The 17,442-nt window shown below is 37.0% G+C and overlaps 1 protein-coding gene across 1 annotated transcript; it reads left to right on the top strand.

Moving 5' to 3' along the window:
- The first annotated feature begins 5,795 nt into the window (after positions 1–5,795).
- On the top strand, positions 5,796–17,087 carry LOC120441080 (adhesion G-protein coupled receptor G1-like). Its single transcript, XM_039614766.1, has 12 exons — positions 5,796–6,003; positions 6,180–6,324; positions 6,917–7,036; positions 9,641–9,766; positions 9,908–9,953; positions 10,120–10,214; positions 12,183–12,298; positions 12,655–12,923; positions 12,996–13,092; positions 13,384–13,513; positions 14,376–14,532; positions 16,505–17,087. Exons 2-12 carry the CDS (start codon positions 6,184–6,186, stop codon positions 16,597–16,599), a joined length of 1,392 nt encoding a protein of 463 aa, XP_039470700.1. The 5' UTR covers positions 5,796–6,003; positions 6,180–6,183; the 3' UTR covers positions 16,600–17,087.
- The last annotated feature ends 355 nt before the right edge of the window (positions 17,088–17,442 follow it).

Here is a 17,442-nt window from a genome sequence, read left to right as displayed (position 1 = left end):
ACTTCATATTACTGGGATTAGTGGGATCAGCAGATTAGCATGTTACAATAAAGTCCTGTACTCGACAGGGAAACAACAGTTCACACTAAAACATTTAACAACATTGTGAGACAAAATGCATAAAGGGAACAAGCAATCTTTGAATCACTATTGTTTACTTTAACTGTGCGTAATCGCTCTGTAACCAGGAACACTAGCTTACGCTCACCTCTCCTCAGCAGGGCCTCCAGGCGACTGAGGAGAATAGCGCAACTACATGAAGTGACTTCATGAGAAGTCAAAGGTCACACAAAGTAAAAGCTCCCAAAAATTAAACACAGAAAATAAATATATACACATACACATGTACATAAACAATACTGACAAACCAAAATAACACTAGAGCATGGATCTTTGGTGAAATATAAATGATTTTTTTAATACACCCATTACATCGCAAATAAATGAGATAGTATAAAAATTTTCAGTTATGCTGTTTTATATGAAAATTTCTTATTCATATAAATCTTATCATTCCAAGAACTGCTTACATAGGATGGCCACACATTTGAACTTTTGTCATTTCATGAAACTTCTGAGAGTAAAAATTGATTCAAGAGAGTGACTGGAAGAGAGAGAATAGATCAAATACCTTCTTGTGCATCAACTCCCATCCAGAAAAATCCTTACTATGTTTCTCCTTGAAGTTGCATGTCCAGTTTTCTCTTGGTTTTAAATGTAACTCACTCTCCACTGGTTTAGTGCTTTGAGAAATTTGAAACATGAAGTGCAACAAACACAAAGTCAATAAATATATGGTTGGTCTATAAATCAAATTGTAACTTGGGCTCATGACTTGAATTCAAGTTCACATGATAACAATACCAGGTTCATACATCTCCCATCATAATCTTGTTTCTGGTCTGGCATCAGAGTCCCGCATTTTGTTGCCACAGGGGAAAGGAGATCTCATTCACTATTAAAAAAAATGTGAAAATATGTTAATAATTTACAATGTAAAAAATAAATTGTGTATGAAGGACCTGAAGCACACAGTGTTATGGACATCTGACTGATTTTTTTTATAATGTTCCTTACTTGTGCAGCTTTCCATCTGCATCGCTCCGTGCAGCAGAGCTCTCTTGTCAGGTCCCATCGTCTAACTCAGAGGTTCTCAAAGTTGGAGGGCCCAGAGCTATTGCAGGGCGGTATGAATAAAATAAAAGGAACGCTTGGACACTGCTAGCATAATGGACAGGATTTTGACGGCGCTCCCACACAAACACAAAGCAGAAGATGAAGCATTGCCAAATATGTTTCCAAACCAAATTTCTTCCAAGCCAAATACTAGAAAATAGCTTTTGGCTTGACCTGCACAAGTGCTAAGGTAGGTCTCCCCGACAGAGTTTGTTTCCCCTGCGTCGGGAGCACGCGCAGGGCTGTCCAAATCACGGACAAACAGTATCCCACATTCTTGATTTTTAGTTCACAAACACTTCTTATAATGACTAACTGATATTTTGGAGATGTTAGCTCTTTATACAGTAAAGTTACAGTGGGATACAAATAATATCAGGCTGATCCTGCCACAATTTGTCCCCCCTGTCCATACTGCAGCCTCATCTGACTCTTCTTCTCCAGCTGGGATATCAAACGGATTGGTGAGGTCAAGAAGAAGTAAACCTCAACAATATGAACGTTTGAAGAGAATGTACGTGCAATGTCCAGTACACTTTGCACTGTTTTTCAGTGATTGAATGTAAGCCTATATTGCTGTTCACTCAGTGTTGATTCGGTAGAAAAAGAGATAAATGTATTTTTAGTTTTCTCTCACCTCATGCTTCCTCTTTCTTATCCACACAAAGTCATTTACATAAAACGTTAACAACTTCCTACAGATATATTTAGGGTTTCATTTGCTTATGTTCTGCTGTGACATCAGCTGTGCTCTGTATTCTTGTCAGACAAATCATTATAACAGGAACTCTGCGACATACAAAGGTAGGCTATACTTTGGCTCTCTTTCTGTCAGAGATCTAATTCAGTGTTCTGTATTGATGCTAATATTACAGATGCAATACTATTGTTTTATACCTATACAAAACAAATCTCTTTGCTAATATGCTTAGGTGTAAAGTGTTTGCCTGTGTGTTATATGTATTTTTATTACACACATACAAACCTATGATGTGATGTTAAATTACAATATATTTTAAAATTCAGTGGTTAGCACAGTCGCTTCACAGCAAGAAAGTCCTGAGTTCAATTCCTGCACCCTGAATTGGAGAAGTGGAAGAGGATGGATGGAGTAGTATTATTGCTACACCAAGATTTGCACAATGTGGGAGGCATCTATAAAATTTGGCTTGTTTTGGCCATTTCCTTTCCTACTTTGAAGGTTAGCTTTCTGTAGTGTCTTGTAGTTTTACTGACCTGATGTGTTAACATTAAGAGTCCTTACAGATGTGGAAACAGGCAGAAATATAATGCCGTTTGCACATATTTACTCAGCTCTGTACAGGAGCTAAAGAAGAGTCTATGCTGTTGTTCTGACAGTATAATACTCCTGAAGAACAGTAACAATAGCATTAATAAGTGACTGAGCAGCATGGTGACACTTCTCTGTTTCAGTGCCTCATGTTCAGCTGCTGCATGCCTTAACATCCTTCTCCGATTCAAGCTCTTAATACCATCTTGATGACTGAGAACCTACATTGACATACATTCTTCTGTACAGTCAGAGCAGCAGAGCAAATGTCTTAACTACAGCACTTGAAATTAATTAACATTTAAACACAACATAGGGATTTCTTTAGTCAGGATAAATGATATTCTTGTACACAGAATGGCTTTGTTAGGTCATGTTTTCTGCAGTCAATGGATGGACAGATTGACGAATGAGGTCAGGCAGAAGTGTAGTCTATGATCTTTGCTGGTGCAGCAGGTGGAAAAGAGCCTGAAAGGTTGGAGATGCTTTGTAGAGAAGATGAATAATAGTTAGTTTGTTTAGTTTGTTAATTTTTTCATAATTTACCCATATTCATTATTATGTTATTGTCTTTTCTTTGGTTAAAAAAAATTCATTTCAAATGAAAATTATTACAATGATTAAGCTAAATGGAACCCAGTCCTGAGTAAGTGCACCTTGGTTTAGGTCAAGTATGAGCCAAGTATGAGTTCAAATGATCATAACACACAAAAGTTTCAGTTAACTCCAACTTTAGTTAATGAACCAAGTGGTAACAATTCCACAAAAGGAATTACATCCTGGGCCCTAAAAATAGAAAAAATAAATTCTTTTCCTGTGATAATTCTGGGTTTTGTACCCAGTGTTTTCTGTTTTGAACTTGATATATTCTGTTTGACGTTGTTGTAGTTTTCAGTTTGGATATTACCTTTGCCTAGGTTATGTTTTCATTTTGATCCTGTTGGTTATAAAGTTTTTCCTGTCCTCCCATTTTCCCCATGCTTAGTCTATGTTTCTATGTTATCTTTCATGTTTAGTCAGTTTTGTCTTTGTGGTTACTTTGGCCTGTCAAGTTCATGTGCCTTAGTCTCAGTGTGCTTGTGCTTGTCACTTCCTGTCACTTCCTGTTTTATTTTGATAGTCACTTCCCAGTGTGCATCATGTTCGGTTTTGCTTCCCCTGCTCGTCAATTAGATTATGGCAAGCCATGTGCTTCCTCTCTGGCCTGATTTCTTCTTGTGTATATTGTCTGTGTCTCCCTCCATCCAGCGTTGTGATCGCTCTCATCTCTCTAGCTGTGTGCTCTGCTGGTTTGTATTCTGTTACTGGCACGTAGAATTGAGGTCAATTAGTTTGGAAATGAGGGAATTCAAATCAATTTAATTTTATTTATACAGCGCCAAATCACGTAAACAGTTGCCTCAAGGTGTAAGGTAGAACCTACAATAACACAACAGAGTACATCCCAATAATCATTTGTTTAGTGTGTGCATATCCACTCTTTAAGTCTGACCTCATCACCGCTTTCTGGGTCCAAACTCCTCTTCAGGTCACAAAGTCAAACAAATGGTGCAGCATCAGAGTTAAAAGCTGTCTAAATTCTTTAATCCTTAGTAAAATGATCATTGTGGCTGCTCTACCAGGTGTAACAATTAGGTTTAACATCCAGGCATCCATGAAAAAGGGAGTTATGAAGTTTAACGGAGTTAGACATTAACGGGGAGTTAGCTCGGTATTTTCCATCTAAAGATGATATACCATGTTCTGACTTGGGGATTTCTGGTAATGATGTGCTACGTGGTGGCTAGCTACACAGCTATGATTAGTATAATATAAACACAGTGAAGCTGGAGGATGAAAGCTAACTTTTTTCCACTCGACAAAAGTTAACATGAGGGTTCCCGATGGTTGGGGACAAATGCAATTGCATGGCAGGAATAACATGCTGTAAACGGACCGAACTTCAGGCAGGAGAACTGAGATAATCCATCCACAATCAGAGGTTAGTCATAATTATGCTGCTGCATGGGCTGGGCTGTAGTTACGTTGTAAGGTTTTAAAAACGGAGCCTTAAAACATGCTGCCGGTGAATAGTGGAAATAAAAACCAAGAGGGGCCGACGGTGATCACAGACTTTTTTTAGGGCCTCGATAAAAAGCATTAAAGTGTTAAAAACACAACAGCCTAAATAAATGCAGTTTAGTTTGGACCTGGAAGCACGGTTCATACAATATCATTTAACAAACCGATAAGGACGTTTCCTGGTCAAAAATGACTCAAATCCCTCACGGTGTTTCTGTAGGTAAAAGTAATGCCATCCAGAGTTAGTATCTGTAACTCTACCTGTAAGATTTTTGGGGCCAAGTACAATAAACTCAATAAACATATTTATACAGCGTCGTCTCAAGATGCTTTATATCTTAAGCTAGACCCTACAAAAATACATACAGAGAAAAACGCAACAAGTCCTTTAGGTTCAAGCCTGTGACGAACTGGGAATAAATGTGTGTTTATTTTCAGCTACGACTTTTGTGGTTTATTTCAACTTTTAAAGGGACGTGCAAGTCCTGACTGCCAGCTAGTGTTTTTTGCAGTAACAGTCTGAATGAAATGGAGACAGCTGTAACAGTGAAGATCCAAATAGAAAAGGTAGTGAAGCTAGATGAGTTTAAATACCCGGTCAACCATTCAAAGCAACAGTGCACAAGAAAGGTGAAGAACAGTGTGCAGGCAGGCTGGAGTAGGTGGAACCGAGGGTCAGTGGTGATTTGTGGCAGAAGGAAAGTTGTGAAAGAGAAGATGGTAGTAGGGTATGCAGGGGGTTGATGTGACAGAGGAGGATATTACGGTTTGGTTGAGAGGAAGGAAGATGATCCACTGTGGCGACCCCTTAGTGAAGCAGCTGTTGCTCTTGTCACATCAGTACAGCTTAAGATTTAATGTGTTTTTCCCAAGAAAGTCTAGTAACAACTGTACTCTTCATAGACTCTAGGCTGTTAGAACCCACAGAATTCACACAAATTTGACTCTTAAATTCAAAAGTCAAAAACTTAAAGCTCATCAGGCAGTATTTGCTTTGACAAAGAACCAACTTCTTCCATAGCCCATGATTGCTTGTAAAGCACAGATACTGTTTCAAATTAATTTTATGCTTGTCACAGGATGAAGTGGTGGATTCTATGGTGGCTGATGTTTTTTCTGTCACGCCAACACTCTGCATGTCCTTGTCAAATATCGGTTGGAAATTCAGGGGGTCAGGGTTCCTGCAAGAAGCATTGTAACACAAATGGTAAGATGCTGTAATATTGACATACATCTATTGTTTTTAATACTTCAGGTTAAGTGTCTCACCCACACATCTTTGTGGTTGGATAATACAGTAATTAGGAATGTATCAGTTTACAGGTGAAACCCGCTCAGGTACATTTTCTACAACTATTAATAGCTTGAATGTAGTGAAAATGTGTATTTGATCCTTTATTGTAATTTACAGGCAGATGCTGTGGGTCGCATGTAGACAACATTTTGAAAAATGGAAACTACAATGAGCATATTGAGTAAACATTTTCATTCTAAATATTAATCTCTTAAATTTTTATATTTGCAAAAACTCTTTGATCAAATATCTATATAGGAGCAACAACAGACAGTTGATATTTTAAGGTATATATAATATGTAATTAATGAGGGATCACATCAAAATGCTAATGTTTTTTTTGTCTTTTTCCACAAGGGCCATGAAGAGCCTACAAGAGGTTCTAGAGGAAGAAGAAATAAATGGAACTAATTCATCAATGAGTTTTGACAATGTTGTTGCTCTCCAGTATAAACCCAATAATACCTTCGAAGGCCTCAACATTTATGCCAGTAATAAAAGGGTATTTAAAATTATGGATTTCAGAAAATTACTGTGACGCTTATATTTTAACTTGCTGGTAGATTTTTAGCAGCATAAGTGACCTACTTTAAAATGATCTGCATACAGGCTTTGGTATTCTGATGATGAATTCTTCTTATATTAAAATGTGCATTATCTCTGCAAAGAAATTGGAAAATCAATAGGATACAAACAGTATACATGTATTTTGATTGCTTTTGACCCAAGTTATAGTAAGTATATTCATATATAATATACTATTATATTAAAGTATATTCATTACCAATGCTAAGAACTTCACAGTTCACACACTATGAATCTTAATGACCTGTCCTATATTTCTACAAGTTTCTCATCATTTTCGCTAAAATATCAACAGCAGCGATGGTTTCCCATGTAATTGAGCATACACATTTAGGTGTATGGTAAATTAAGTTTAACCATTTCCCTAATCATCACTGTCAGATCATAATTTTAGTTTTTTCCGCAACACGAAATTATCCATTAGCCTGTGTTGAGAGTTTCATTGTGTTATTAAAGGTATTCATATGCAATGTTTCTTTTCTTGTTTTGGCATTGTGCCGATAATATAGGAAATATCATACAACCCTCCTCTCAGCAGCACAGTGAGTGTTCACCTGCCGAGTGAACTGAAACCTGAACTGGGCAAAAAGATTGTGTTCCTCATGATTAAGTGGCCTGAAACAAACCAGGTCAGGGAGTATACCTTTATATTATATAATATTATTAATTTTTGTGTGTGCTTAGATTTTACAGTGTTGAACTTCTTAGTTATTTTTTTTAGCCCAGTAAGACTATTTTTTAAAAATCTATTATTTTACTTTAAGAAAACTTTATCTCACACCTTGATGAATCCATGTGTTTAAAATCACTCTTAAGCAGGGTCAGCAGCAGACCATATGAACTACATGGGCAACCAACTTTGACAGGGGGGCATGTATACCACTATGCAACCATATACGCAGCCTAAACTCTCCAAGAAATGTAGCCCCAGTTATACGATTTCTATTGCAGAGAAATTGAAAAATTAAACATATGTCTCATTGCAGTGCAATTAAAGATATTGCACTTATTTGCCACAAGTTTTCCATTACCAAAAAATATGAATTAGGGCAACTTATGCTTGAAATGTATCAGTAGATTTCAGTATAGGAGCGCAGTGACTTTATTTGGAGAGCATAGACTCACAATAATTTAAATGTTGCTGCTTTTTGGAGCAACATTAAAAGAACTCCAAAGGACACAAATTTCCTACCACTCCTACAAATAAAAAGTTTGGCCACACCTTCTCATTTAATTGTTTATTTTTACAACTTTCTACATTGTAGATACATACTGAAGACATCAAATATATGAAGAAAGGTATGTGGAATTATGTAGCAAAGAAAGAATTGAATAGAAAGAATAGATAAATAACTGATTCCTGAAAGTAGCCACCCTTTGCTTTGTTGACAGCGCTGCAAACCCTTGGCCTTCTCTTAATGAGCTTCATGATGTAGTCATGAAATTGTTTTCACTTCACAGGTGTGCCTAGTCAGGGTTCATCTGTGGAATTTCTTGCCTTCTTAATACGGTTGGGACCGTCAGTTGTGTTGTGCAGAAGTACAAACAAAAGCGCAACCCCTAACTCCCTGCTTCACTGGTTATTTAAAAGTGAAACTACACACTATATACAAAACCTAACGATTCTGTGACGCAAAAATTTGTCACAGATGGTTTGGAGGCCAAGGGCAGGTCTGCTGCTGTTGTCAGTTACTGCCAGGGGACAACTGCTGGAGAGGGTTTTTGAAACAGCCACTTGATTATGGAAACCAATTAGCAGCTGCCAGCTCTCCAATCAAGAAGGACCTGCAGAGACACTTAAAGGCACAGGACACACACATGGAACAAAATCCAGACACCATGATCCAAAATATGGCAAGGGCCATAATAACAGTCCCCAAGTAGTTCCCAAGTGCATTTGTTAAAACCATTAACTGCTATGATGAAACTGACTCACATCAGGGCCGCCCCAGGAAAGGAAGACCAAGAGTCACCTCTGCTGCTGAGAATAAATTTATCCACCAACCTTGCAAGTTAACAGCAACTCAGACTAGAGCCCAGATAAATCCCACACAGAGTTCCAGTAGCAGACACATTTCTTCATCAACTGTTCAGAGGAGACTAATCAGGCCTTTATAACCAAATAGCTTTTATGAAACCAATTCTAAGTAAAATCAACAACCAGAAAAGAATTGTTTGGGCCAAGAAACACAAGTTGAACCAGTGGAAATCTGCAGTGTGATGGTGTGGGGATACTTTGGTGGTGACACTGTTTGGCAATTATTCAAAATTCACAGTGAACCAGCATGGCTACTAGGGCTGGGTATCGTCTCTGATTTCTAGAATCGATTCAATTCCGATTCACAAGGTCCCGATTTGATTCAATCCATGATTCGATTCGAATCATTTATCAGTACTGACACTTGTGAGACTTCATCTGAGGTGTAAGCATCACAGCAGATGTCTTTGTGTCAAAGTAAATGAGGATAAACTGAGGATTACCTGCTCTCATTTACTATTTTAGGTGTTTAGTGATTGTTGAAATAGTTTTGTGATGTTTAACCTCAGATTCTGGCATTTCAGGCAAAATAAATTTATATTTAAAAATCGATTCAATATTGCTTTAATCAAGCTAAAATAGATTTTAATCGGAAAATCGATTATCAAAACCCACCCCTAATGGCTACCACAGGATCCTGCAGCAACATCATTTCATATGTTCATTCATAGTTTTGATGGCTTCAGTGAGAACCTACAATGTTAATAGTCATGAAAATAAAGAAAAAACATTAAATGAGAAGGTGTGTCCAAACTTTTGACTGGTAGTGTATGTAAAAATTATTGTATTATTAGAGCAACAGAGTTTAAAGGGATCATCTGAGTTGCTTTTACTGTATGTTTATGTTAAGACCACATAAATATTATTATAAATAATTGGTTTTACCAAGGATGTATTTGGAATCTGCTGGATTTCTGCACGTCATTTCTGCAGACACATCAATACAAAACAGGAAGTGCTATATTCAAACACAGCTGTGCAGAAAGAGATCCTCTTCAGCTCTTTGCAATAATCCTCAAAAGGTGAATACAGCAAATCCACTTAATGTACAGTTTTATGTAGGAAGGTTTGTGCTAAAGGGAAAAATCAAAACTTTTAAAAACGATGCAGATAATATTACATTTCAGAATAGACAACAGAGCTTACATTAATCTTTCCCGTGAAAACCAATTAATGAATGTGTGTTATACTGAAGAATATTTTAGGATCCCCATATGATGTGTATGATCGAGCACTGGTTGGCCTGAGTGTGCAGGGCAGGAAGATATCAGGACTAAAGGAGAGTGTCAACATCACCATCAACCTTACCAAGGAAATAAATGTAACTGCTTCTGAATTTTGACATGTAATCCAGTTTTGCCTGTTAACATTATATTATTAAATACATTTATTTTTATTTTGTTCCACAAAATTCTCAAAAATTATGTATAATGAAAGCATTTTAAAGATTTTTCTTTCATAGGAAACCCAAAAGCCCTCATGCCACTTCTTTAACTTCTCCACACACAGTGAGTAACCAAGCTTCACATCATCATTAGTGTCTAACATGAATATTTATTTTTTAAACTGTAGTCATTGTTGTTTGTGTTTTTTTCAAGATCACAAAGATGAGCTGATTTGACCTGGATGTAAAAGCATTTTATACATAACTGATCTCTTTGTTTGACTCACCAGATTTTAGTGAGGATGGCTGCATCACCCTATGGAAACGTAAGGAGAATCATCTCACCTGTTCCTGTGACCACCTCACATACTTTGGAGTGCTCATGGTAGGAGTCAACATTTTCATTATGCAGAGTGGAATTCAGGAGTTACATGTCTTTAGACTCAACAAAATGAAAAAAACACCTCAGTAATAAAATGTGAAAACTCTCTTCGTCCATTTTTCAATATCTCAACAACCATTTTATTATCTGCTTAAGAGCTAGCAGGTGTGTAGCTAACAGTGCTGATTTTACAGCATTAACTTAGTTTAGTGGTTCTAATGCTTTGATAAAATTTTGTTCTGTGACTTGTTTCCCAGGTAGTGACACACTGTGTGTGGGAGAGGTAAATGTGTTTCTCTGAATGTAATCTGTTTAATTGTAAAGTTAATCATAAGAAGTCCAGTGGTAAATAAAACTTTGATTTGATTTTGATTTCGATTTTTTAACCCTTTAATAGGGATTTACTGAAAAACTTGGAAAGTCAACATTTCAACCCTGAAGTGTTTTAAGGATATTACAGTATTTCTCTCTCTTTTCTTTACATTTTCATGTTGTAGATCAAAATCACAGAAGTGGCTCTGTATGGTTCCTGACCCATCTGGGCTAAAACATTTTTCAAAAACGCCTTCAGCCTAAACTCAAACTTTCTAGTAATAGTTGCTATTAAATAAGCTGCCCACAGGGGGCGCTCAGGAATGGATAAGACAATAGAAGAAAGCAGGAAAGTCTAGAAATAAACAGTTAGCAGAAGCTAGCACAACGAGCAATTCTAAATGTTTTATTCATAGATGAATAAAACATTACAGTCCTCAGGTTTTCAAAAAATATCTTCTTGAAGGACATTCAAAGCTGTTTTGGATGTCCTTTTGCTACACTCTGTATCAGGATGATTCTATAATAATGCTTCAATAATGCTGTGTTTTTTTTTCTATCTAGGTACTCTTTAACTGTAGTAATAGTATCTTGGAGTTCATGCTGAAATACAAAACAGTCAGCAGATGGTATTGCATGGTTGATCAAAATCTGACAGTACCTTTACTGTGTTCATAATTACATCAGCTTTGTTACGATTCACAACACCACTGGCTGAAGTGTAAACATGACAGAGGCCCCGCTGTGTCTTACAGACAGCTGCAGACACTCACTGTTGTACCTCTCTCCTGACATCCTACATTTCAAAAACAATTGAACCAAAAAATGTCATCACATCATCAGAAAGTTTACCACTGATTTTAGTTCAGTTCTTACAAGCTATGCTTACAAGCTTCTTGACAGCCATCCATCCACTCAGACCATTTCTTATGACACTTTTGGAAACTGAAGGATCAACTGAAGGGCAAGAAGCATCTGTCATGTCCTGTGTCAGGTCTTTCCTCTTTTTTTTGTTCTACTTCTTAAGGACATTATTTTCACATAATGGCCTGCTGCTTCTTCTTCAGTCCAAGTTCCTCTTTTAAGGATGCACCACACCATGCTGAGATATGCCATGCTTTTTGCTAATAGGTTGTTGGGAATCAGTTTGTTGGTGCAAATATACTATTTCAATGCCCTTAAACCTGTGTTACTTTTGCCATTTTTCATAGGTTTAACTTGATGGCTTTTGCAACAAGCTGCTACTAACAAAGATACAGTTTAATTTAAAAAGAATTATAAGAAGAATCCTTAGAAACTAAATATAAAGAAATGAGGGGCGCTTAAGACTTTCATGATACTGATATTACTGCATGCTGTTTTAAAATAGAAAGATGTCTTTGAACTGTACCACAATATGCCACAACAAAATCTCCACACAGTCATCTTTTCCTGCTACAAATGCTCCCTTTACATCTCATGAGTGCAGTCTTTATTCCTCTGTTAGTGCCATCTGTGCTCATCCACTGTTCATATGTTCATTGATTTGTCCCCATCTTATCTGTATCATTTTTTTTCTAATCTACATCAGCTCTTCATTGTTTGTGTGTCTTTTTCTTTTGAATATTAACTCACAATGGAGATGATGCAAAATAATGTGAAAGTGTGTTTTCTGCACAGGTGGCTGCTTCGCCATCACCTAAAGACCAGGAGATTTTAACATACATCACTCTGATTGGCTGCAGTCTCTCTCTTTTTACCCTGGTCATCACTGTTTTGCTCTTCATCACAAATAGGTAATTATCTGTTTTCTGCTTGATGACATCCTTCAAAATTTAATCCTCCCTATTTCTAGTAGCATCCTCCTGTCCTGCTCCCATCAACTCTTCAGCATCTGCTCTCATTATCCAGTCTCGCCTGACTTTTTGTCAATTAGTTATCCTTTTTTGTCTTTTTTCATTATTCTAATCTTTTTCTCTTATGCCACTGTTTCTCATCTGCATTATCTTTATTCTTCATTCTCTTTCCTTTATTTAGATTATCCATTCTTTCTTTCTTACTGGATTTTCCCATTTTTACCAAGAAAATATGACCAAATAATCTGCTTGTAAGTTGTCACTTAACCATGAATCGTATCTACTGCATTTTCCAGAAAAGTAAGAGAAGATGTTTCTATGAGGGTCCACATCAACCTTGTGATTGCACTGATCCTCCTCAACCTGCATTTCCTGCTAAGTTCCACCATAGCAGCAGTGTCCTCCGCTGGGCTCTGTTTATACATGGCTCTTGCCCTTCACTACTCTCTGCTGGCCACTTTTACCTGGATGACCTTAGAGGGATTCCACCTCTACCTTCTCTTAGTCAAAGTCTTCAACATCTACATCAAGAGATATCTGCTCAAACTCAGCGTGGTGGGATGGGGTGAGTGGAATAATTTAAGCAAGAAGCTGTTATTATCATCATCTGAATAAGTGTTCAGTTCTTGTGTTTCAGGTGTTCCTGCAGTCATTGTGTCAGTGGTGGTGATCATAGACAGAGGCTTTTATGGCCATGTCCCTTTGGACACGTCTAACTCCAACAACACTGCAATGTAATTCATATTTATTCATAAAATGCTGCTATATGCATCATACTTTCTGTGTCTCTTCATGTTCACACTGTAGTCCTTTGTCATAAACGTAACATAAACGTTAGGTAGCAAACACAGTTTCACCAAGCATCTAACTTGCCAAAATTAAAATACTGAGTAGTTTCTGGTATATTTAACCACATGTATCTAAATCATCTGCAGTAACATCTCTATGAAGTACAGAATGTACTTTTTAATTTCACAGTGTGAGAGACTAAAACATGGATCACCTAAACTCCCTTTTTTTTTTAGATGCTATATAACCAATAACACTGTAAAGATGGGGACTACATTGGGACCGTTCAGCTTGGTGTTCCTCTTTAATATGTTCATGTTAGGAGCGACAATCAGACGTGTTTGGATTCTACGCAAAAGCACAGAGGTACGGGCAGTTTTGTGTTGCTATTAAAATTGACGTTTTCTCTGTCAATATGTTCTGTGAAAACTCAAAAAACATCAAGAAATGTGTCTATTTAACAAGAAAAATAAAGACTATTCCTCATCATCACTATTGTTCATTTTTATTTAATGTATAGAGGTTCCTTTTAAAGGTTAGACTGTAGGTTGGGTTGTTTGTTAGTTTTTAAGAGCAAGTAAAATCTCAGAAAAATAAAGGAACATTTCTTAATCAGAGTTTGATGATGTGAACTTCTGGGATATTGAACTGATCAGTTAAGTAGCAGAGGGAGTTCAGTTTCAGCTGCTTTGATGTTGATGAAATGAACAACAGGAACCCTGACTTTCATTAGGTATAAGGATGAAATCCTTGGTCCCATTGTCAGACCCTAAATTGGATCAGTGGGTCCTGGGTTCCTCCTGGTGCATGACAATTGCTGACCTCGGTTGGCAAGAGTATTCAGCAGCCAGTTACTGTTGGATGAAGCACCAGATACCATTTACTGACCCCACACCTATCTGACCTAAATTCAATAGAACAACTCTGGGACATTATGTTTTGGTATGTCTGCTGGCAGCACTTTATGTTTGCTGCCAGGTTGCAGCTCAACTGTCCAGGAGCTCAGTAATGCCCTGATCCAGATCTGGGAAGATATCCCCAAAGACAACATCCATCGTCTCATTGAGATCTGTTGTTTTCTTTTAACCACTGTATTATATTTTGTTGTCATTTATTAAAAAAAATAACAAAACACATACTTATGTTAGTAGTGACTCTTAAAACATATTTATATAACTGTTTTAGATTGTATATAATATCATTCGCCATTGTATATTTCCCAAATCAGTTTGGGCAGAGCAACCGTGACAGAGCAAAGAAAAACATTTGTACCCTGCTGGGAGTCATGACTCTGCTCGGCATTACCTGGGGCCTGGTCTTCTTCTCTTTTGGCTACCTCACCACTGTTGGCCTCTACCTCTTCTGCATCCTGAACTCATTTCAAGGTCTGTATAAGATTTTGTGTGTTAAGCTCAGTTGTTTTTAATTTTTTTTATTGAAAATATTTTTATATCATTTTGTAAAGGAAGTACATTAGTACATTTGTGCATTAGAGCTGTGATTTAATGTTTTGGAGAACCACAGAAGAATTTGAAATTTCAAAAAAATAAAAGATAAAACACAAGTTTCTCAATATCTACTTTATAATAATTAGTGCTGTCAAAATTGATGCGTTAACGCAAATTAATCCGCCTTCACGGTCAACACGATTAAATTTTTTAAGGAATTAACGCATCTGGAATGCAGAATGACTCAAAATCCCTGAAATGTTTCCAAGTAGATTTACCTTCGCACATGCGCAAATGGGCAGCTGAACCAATCAACTCAATATGGAAGATGACAAATATGGCGTTATTTTCGTGCCACTATTCTGAGCGCACGTAAAACAATTTTGAGCACAGTTGCAGGTGCAAGTGTTGCATTTTGAGGAGAAAAGCTAAATTTGAGTGAAGAAAATTCATTGCTGCAGGCAAAAAATGTATTTCAGTGTTTGCTATTATCCATACACACACACACAATAGCTGCCCCTCTCACTCAGTTTTTGCCTTTGCGCTTGGTCACAATGTGTTGCTTGCGCTCTCAACATTTCTGCCTGTGTGCGTTCAACTCTTTCTGTACACAGTTATATTTGTGCCACAAAGCCAGCCAATCACAGACTTGGATGGAAAAAAATCTGATTGGCTGTTTTGGTCTCCAATCAGCTTGAAATGACCAAATGCAATATCCCAGAATCCATTTCGTCCAAAACTCAAACGAGGCAGTGGCGGAGGAACGCAGAGTGGCGGAGTTTGAAATATTACTCTTTCTGGGTCACAAAATAAACTAAAATAAGATATTTTCATGCAAGAATGGTTGTGTGTAAACTTCAAATATCTGCTCGATTTATCAAGACATCACAGATTTGCATAAGTGCTCTAATGTTTTCGGAGATGCCTGTTACCCACTAGCTGACCGGGTGGTCACTCGGGTTAAACATAATATATAAGGCTGAAAATACAAAAAAATTCGGCCGATTACACCAGCAGGTATTATAGGAAAAACCATAAAGCCTTTGAACTAAAACAAACGCTGTTGTGACAGTGATGTACACTGTCTTGTTGTGTCTTTTTTTCATTCTAGCTGAAGTACGGGATCAATCGCGTTCCTTTTCCCCTCAATACAGATGTATTGTAATTGTATTGTCCAGCCCACAGTTGATCATGACCAATTGGCTAATCCACCACTTTTCATTGTTTATACCATTACAAAAACAAATCAACAACCAAACATAAAAATGAAAAATCAACATCGGCCCACAGGTCAAATGCCCGGTATGCCCAATGGCCAGTCCAGCTATGCGGTCAGCTGGTGGGTAACAGGCATCAACTTTTGGAGATTTACTTACTTGGATTATTGAGAATGCATCAAGACAATTTATCAGGAACTTTCAAGACTAAACAACGAGCTTTGAATTTGACAGTGTAATTTATTCCCGCTGAAAAAAAATCAAAATGCAAATCTAATCACCACTTAGCACATACGTCATCGCTGTCTCCCCTGTTCCTTTGTTAGAGCATGTATTTCCATTTCTCCCTTCCCAGTTCCCCACCCCGCAAACAGACACTCATCCACTAGTCTTGTGTATCGCCTTAGCTTTATGTTTTAATGAGTGTATTTTTCTAAATTCTAGATCTAGAGATTTCAGTTTCCCTTTGTACTCCTGAAAACCAGTCTTTATTAAATCAATGACTACCTTTGAGTTTCAACCACTGTCTCCACATATCTGTGTTTGGATCCTTCCCAACTTACAATCTGCACATGCTGCAGATTGTGACACATAGTTCATTTACTGCTTTCATTTTCAAATCAGCATCCTCATTGCATCTCCTGTACACAGTGTAAACATTTGTCTCTCTCTCTCTTCCTTGTGCCATGCAGGTTTCTTCATCTTCCTGTGGTTTATGATGTCACTGAGAAAGGCTAAAACCTCAGTTACTAAAACAAGCAGTGAAACACGTAGCACAAGCACCTAGCTTACACACAACTACCAATACCCCAAGAATTTCCTATTTGTGTGCTGTTGGAATGTGTAATGTAATATGAACCTAGAAACGTTAATTTTTTCTCAAGGTCACGTATACATGACCATTGTATCTGATAATAAGTGTGAACATTTTAACAGCTCCACTTCAGTTTGAAGCTTTCTTGTTATTACAATAGAATCTTTGTGGGAAAGAGTTTCTTTCCACCAGAATTGTGGTCCACCAGACCAAAATACATCAAGTGTCTCTTGTGCACTCACTTTCAGATATAAGAGGTATAAAATGTACCCTTTTAAGTTTTTTTTTCTTTTTTTTTACATTTCAACTTTCTGCGTATAACAGCCGAGATACTGGTTTTAAATTAAACTCGCCTGCTATTAGTTTAGTGTTTTAAGAAGCTGTTATGTTGATTGCATGAACAATGCTTTATTATAATTTGACTGCTTTGAAGTTTATTTCTTATTAAAACACACTGTGAATCACTAAAGGCTATGGTGTCAATAGTAACAGTAATAGCTGCCTTTCATTCTTTCTGCACAATGATGATCCTTTTGGTTAAATATTCGGTTAATATTTTTATAGAATAACTGTGCATATTTTTGAAGTTATACAGAATTTTACCTTTACTCTATGGACATTTTACAACTTATAGGCAATCTAAAGGTATAATACCAGTTTAGTTCAGTATCATTATCAAATGGTATATCATAGTTTAAATATCAAAACTGTTCTTGATTTAATTTAGTTTTTACTTAATTTCATGTGTATAAAAAATTTGCATAAACTTTCAGAGAACTAGAACTAAATCCTGGACCTTATTCAAACATCAGTGAT

The sequence above is a fragment of the Oreochromis aureus genome, linkage group 1 (assembly GCF_013358895.1).
Source record: "Oreochromis aureus strain Israel breed Guangdong linkage group 1, ZZ_aureus, whole genome shotgun sequence".
Taxonomy (NCBI): domain Eukaryota; kingdom Metazoa; phylum Chordata; class Actinopteri; order Cichliformes; family Cichlidae; genus Oreochromis; species Oreochromis aureus.
This window is presented reverse-complemented; position numbering and strand designations above follow the sequence as displayed.